Source organism: Rhinolophus sinicus, chromosome 4 (genome assembly GCF_057876585.1).
Source record: "Rhinolophus sinicus isolate RSI-liver-muscle chromosome 4, RSI-T2T, whole genome shotgun sequence".
Taxonomy (NCBI): domain Eukaryota; kingdom Metazoa; phylum Chordata; class Mammalia; order Chiroptera; family Rhinolophidae; genus Rhinolophus; species Rhinolophus sinicus.
In genome coordinates, this window is record NC_142504.1 from 8193330 (window position 1) to 8199329 (window position 6000).

Here is a 6000-nt window from a genome sequence, read left to right on the forward strand (position 1 = left end):
CTTGCTTTCTCCCATCTTCATATAATCTTCCTTATGTTCCCGCCTTCATTTCAAATGCATAAAAGAAGCTGCAAAACTGTCATTCTCTGAGCACTTGAGATCTTGCTTCCCAGCAATTGTCGTCAGTTTGGCATAAATCAAATCTTATAAAAATTCTCTACAGGTTTGGACAATTTCTTACATTGAAAATAAGTACGAATCTGATTACGCAAAGAAGCATGGTTCAATTTAAAAAGTATCATTAGAAGGAGGAGAAATTCTAAGAGCCATATGGTGGCTGTCACCACGGGTCCAAATGAAAAACTCTACCAGGCTCCACTTCTTTCGCTACAGGCTCCTGAATCCTGAGATCAGGGGCTGCGAGTAAAAACTGAACGAGCTGTTTCACCAAAAACTTGTATCAGGCAAAGGGGTATTAAGTCACCCTGCTTTGTCACCCCTTCTGTGGGAATTTCAAAGAGAAGCGAGAGGAGACTTCGCAGTGGACCCATGAGCAGCACAGGGTTTGGCACCGAGAGGGCTTCTGAGCAGCAGCAGCAGGCAGCCAGGTGGGCGGGTGTGCCCCACAGACACAGGGGCTGCAGGGGTGCCTGCAGAAAGGTGTCAGTGCCCATCGGAGGTAGACTCACCTGCGGAAGGGCCACATGTGCTGGAATCAGCCGTGGTGTCGGGACAAAAGCAGTACCACCCATGTGGCAGCTATCTGGACTCTTCGCAGCTGGATCCCTGCGAGAGCACGCAGGCAGCTGAGGCGACTACAGAGGAAGAGACACGGAAGGTGCTAGCTCAGTTAACTGGAAAATCCCACTTAACCAGAACCCCGCCATTCCCTCGCATTCTGCTGGACCAGATGCCACCCCCTGCATGTTGAGTAAGGTTAGTGAGCAAAGCAGCCTATGAACCGCTCCTGTGCAGCACACATGTGTGAACTGGCAGGAGGAAGCTGTCTCCATTCCCTGTCCTGAGCACAAATCCTAGGGACACGTGTGGCAAAAGTCTCCATTGGAGGAATAAATTAGTTTGCACTCACCTGATGGAATGCCATGCATCGAAAAAAAAATGACATTGTTCTACCTTTAGTGACACAAAAATATGTTTGTAATATAGAGCAAAGTAAATAATAGCAGATTAAAGATTGTGGGGACTATTACTCAACTGTATGCATTTATCAACACTTATGGAACTGTTTACGAAATACTTCATTGTAGTGTGTGTAAATTATACCGCAAATAGAGCAGATTATAAAATGATATTTACAAAGGGATCCAATGTGTGCGTGTGTGTGTATGTGTGTGTGCGTGCAAGTTAATAGTGGCTATGTCTGTTATAATTACAGATGATTTTTTATTCTGTTTTTCTCTTTTTGTTTAACTGCCTTCTAAATTTTTCTCAAATGACTGGGTATTGCTTTAACATTTTAAATTATGATAAGGAAGCACGAAAGATACTTGGGATAATGAGGGGAAAGGATGGCTGGGTCTTGCCCGGTGCTGTGTGTCATGGGAGGTCTAAGAGGAGGCTGGTTGTAAGAAAAACCCAGTAGGCACTCATTAAATGTTCCTCAGATGAATGAATGATGATAGTGGCTTGTTTTATCACAAATCTCTAGTGTAGTAATAACAATGTCAATCTCATTTTAGACCCACTCATATTTTAATCTCCACTGGAGTGACAGCCACCTAATTGCTTTCAAAGCACATAGTTACCACGTGCTCCATCTGAGCTCTTTCATTTTAACTTTCTTCTTCTCCTCACCCCTATCTCATCCCTTATTTAGACTGGGAAATGATGACCACAAATGTCTTGGTGCCTCATAATTGTTAGGAAGATAGCTTCTGTGTACCAAGTTGAAAGGGAATGAACAAAAAAGAACAACTAATAGTTTTCTACAGACCTGGCCAGCAGCCTCCCTTGTTGAGAAATAGCAGGAAACACGGCCACAAGACCAATCCTCTGCCTTGGAAGACACTGATTGTTTTGTGTGTAAGAGATGATCAGACACTTCCCAGAAACCTGCCAGCTTGCCAGTGAGCCTTTGCGTGTGTGTGTGTGTGTGTGTGTGTATGTGGTATATGTGGTGTGTATGTGGTATGTGTGTGGTGTGTATCGGTGTGTGTATGTGAGTGTGGTATTGGGAGTGTGGGGTATGTATGTGTGTGTGCTATATGTGGTAAGTGTGGTGCGTGTGTGTGTGTGATGTGTTAGACATATGATCAAGATTACATAGTTGGATGGATGGAATTTGGGGTCCACCTCAGCAGGCTCAAAACATATTACTACACGGGGGATATTTAATGCAGCCACTCAATCAGTTCTCACTTTTTCAAACAACTGCTAAACTCTTGCACATAATTTAGACCCAGAAAGGTCTTTAGATCGTTTTCTCAAGCCCACACACTTTGCAAATGAGAGTGGAAGCAGATTGGCCAGCGTCACACAGGCGCTGGCAGCTGTGCCTGTTGAAACGGTGAGCCGGCCCACGTGCTTCTGAACAAAGTCGGGACCCCCTGAGCATCCTCCCTGAACAATGTGTTCTCCTCTGAGACCTTCCGCAATCTCATTCCTTTCATCATCCAGTATTAAAAACCCCTGTGAAGATATAGCCACAGGAGGCCTGAACACCTGGCCAGGCCCCATTTGCTAAATGAATGAGGGCATTATCTGCCGAGAAAGGCTGCTCATCAAAGGCATGTTAATGACAAGCCAGGGGATGAGACAATCAAGAATGGACCCTGCTACATCGGTGAATAAAAGGGAAACCTGACGGACAACAATGCAACCAGAGTGTGCATTAGGCTGGGAGAGAAGACCTGTCTCCACCCCACCGGGCACAGTTGGTACCTTCCAGCTGTAGGCATCTCTCTTACAGCGCCCCCTACAGGCTTGTTGGTGTCATTTTGCATGTGTTTCCCTCACTAGATGGAGTTCTTGAGGAAAGCACTCATAGTCTTCATTCCAAAACCCAGCCTTTGCCCTGCAGTAAATGTTAGCTGTTCACAGATAAGTAAATAAATGGCTTTCTGAGGAAGACTATTTGTTATCTAGCACTGAATAACAAATCAGCACAAATTTAGCAGCTTAAAACAATATTGATTTTTTTTTTTAATCTCACAGTTTGGAGTGTTGGCACAATTTAACTGAGTCCTCACAAAGCGGGAACCTAGGTGTATCATCCAGGCCACATTTTCATTTGGAGGCTCATCTGGGGAACAATTGCTTTCAGATACACTTGGGTTGTCAACAAAATTCATTTCCTGGTGGTTGTAGGACTGCGGACCCAACTTCTTGCTGGAGGTCAGCGGGAGGCCACCTTCAGTCCCTTGCTATGTGGGTTTCTTACTTCATCAACTCAACAAGGAGTCTCCAGAGTAAGACTGCTAGCAGAGTTGCTTTTAGATACTGTTACAGCATCACTGAAGTGACATCCTTTCACCTTTGCCATATTCTGTTGGTTAGACCCAAGTGATGGGTCCCACCCACATCAAGGGACGGGCATCACACAAAGACACAAAGGTAGGAATCTTCGAGCACCATCCAGAGTCTGTCCAGCACACAAAGAACAGAGTAAATCTTGCCAGTAAATTCTTTACTTTGTTATAATTTTCCTTTTGCTCTTCTCTCACAGATGGCTTTGCTGCTGTTGGCAGATGGTTTCTGGAACAAAGTGCAGCACCAGTGGCCCCATATCCTGGGAAAGGAGAATCCGTTCAACCCCCAGATTGAACAGGTGTTTGGAGACCAAGGAGGGCACTGAGTTCCTTGCGGACATGCACTCCAGGGCAGCTCAGATAACAGGACCTTGGCAAACTCATCCAACAAGCAGTTATAGGGCTGCGATATGACAGACTCATTGGCTCTCTTTAGCAGCATCTTTGCAAAGTGCTTTTCTCTCACGTAAGAGCATATTCAAATGACAGTGTGTTTCTGTGTGCTTCTGGATCAGTTCCCCTCCAACTGACGCTCAAATGACCTTTAATAAAGTGCTTTGGGGGCCATTCCAAGTAAGAGAGTACACGCGGCCTTGAGCGGCCAATTGGTCTAAAAACAAATAAGAAATCCTGCGTGTTCGGCAACTTACCAAGGGTGTTGGTCCACCGATCCTCCCTCATTGTTAACATTTAACGATGGCTCTTCCTCAGAAGGCTGCTGCCTGGGTGCCAAGGACTCTCACAAAAGAACACAAACCTGTACATACAAAATTAGGGACAAACGTGAATATGTAGAATGAGAAAAGAAATCACCACAATCTACAAATGTTTAAAAGTTTACAAATATCATAAGACCCACAAAGTCCAGAAAAAAATGGCAATTTTTCTTTCTTTAAACGATTCTCTTACATTTCTTTGGCTGCATTACCTAATTGTCTCTTCTTATAACAATGATTGTGTGATGTTATTGTCTATAGATAGAACAGAAAAATAAAGTTCGTTGCTCACTGTTGATAGTTTCAGAGTTTCCTTTAGCTACACAATTTACTATTGATCAAGTCATGTGCAGTGTGAGGATTTTTGCTGAATTGGAAAGACCTCTATCAAATTTCCTTTGTGTGGGACCCATTAAAGACACACTATTTGTAGTGTTGTTAAAGCTTTGTGTCCATATAAGCACAGGAATTCTGAAAAATCCTATGGCACACCATTCTCATTGGGGTGTCACTTCCCTTGCCCGTCTCTGATTGCAACCATGGATTTGGGGGTCAGTCTGTGTAATTCCCACATGCACACTGTGCCACCAGCATCCCACCGCAGGCAGGCATGTCTTCCCACATTCTTCCCTCAGAAGCGTGCTTGACTCAGCCCAGAGGTACGGGGCAGTTCCACTCCAGGAGTACCAGGAGCCAGTGAATAAATACACCAGCCTCTCCCTTTAGTGGTCAGTGAACGGAGGCATTCTGTGTGCTTCTCTGGGGATGTTGTGATCTGACCACTAGCCATGCACCATTGTCACAAAGCTTGTGGACAATAGGAGTGTACCCGGAAGTCCAATAACCTAACTGCACAGAAATGACTACAAACCACATAAACATTTCAAGCTAAACTCAACTTAAATGGGTATCCATTTCAACTTCCCAAAAATTCCTGTGGCTACTCCAGTACCACAGGACATAAGGGAAAGTGTGATGGAGAGGAAGCAATTCTGTTTAAAATCTCTTACTTTGGCAAGTTTTAGAAAGCATATCACTATGGGATCACATGGCCGGGGACCCTCCCAGGGCTTGAGAAGGGACTCTAAAACTTAATTGTTCTTAAACTTATGGTAAATCCACCTCTGGTCACAAGATTAATTTGTCAGGTTGTGTGTAAGCTTCAGTTTTTGGGGGATGAAATACTTAAATCATCAACCCATTCATTTCTGCCACCTGGATGGAACCCTTAGTTCAGCATGAATGACCAACACATGTCCCCGAGAGGTAGATCAACAGGAGACCAACACATCGTCAGGTTTCAAGCAGGAAACACAAACTAGGAGAATGAATTGGAGAGTATGAGACATGGAGGTGCTGGGGTTTGGAAACCTACACAGCCATCTCCTCCCGAGGATGTGTCCACTTACAGCACCTTGGTAATTGCACTACTGGTTTTGGTGTTCCAACATCTCCTGTTATTTTTAAGCACCAAAATACCAATACTTGTAGGGTTTTTTTTAATCTGAAATCTTAATCAATCAGCCTTAAGATAAACCCAGAGAACATGGCACTAAAATTCTGTGTTCTTATAGAAAGAATTCTATTCAATTCCTCCTGTATTGAAAATGTTTCCAAGTTCATGTATTGCTATTCTAATTTCAACTTCCGAGAATACGAATGAAGTTGATTATCTTGTGTTGCTTTTGCTGTTGTTGGAGGGATAGAGAATTCATTTCAGGCCCTGATTTTTTTTTTTTTTCCAGAAGGCCCTGAAGAAATAGAGTTATTTTCAAAGTTGAGAGAAACCAGAAGGAGTATAGAGGGAGGGGGTTCCCAGGCTGAACAGTCCCGAGCCTGACCACTTCTTTTCTCCT

General features: G+C 44.0%; 1 protein-coding gene across 2 annotated transcripts in view; it reads left to right on the top strand.

Moving 5' to 3' along the window:
- Window positions 1-4440, top strand: part of AOAH (acyloxyacyl hydrolase) — a 133723-nt gene extending 129283 nt beyond the window's left edge. Inside the window, exon 21 of one of the 2 annotated variants that reach the window (XM_019726325.3) lies at window positions 3626-4440. In XM_019726325.3, coding sequence (XP_019581884.3) covers window positions 3626-3754 — 129 coding nt within the window. In that variant the 3' untranslated portion in view covers window positions 3755-4440. The remainder of the gene's footprint in view (window positions 1-3625) is intronic. The other variant, XM_074341003.2, reaches the window with a different exon arrangement.
- The last annotated feature ends 1560 nt before the right edge of the window (window positions 4441-6000 follow it).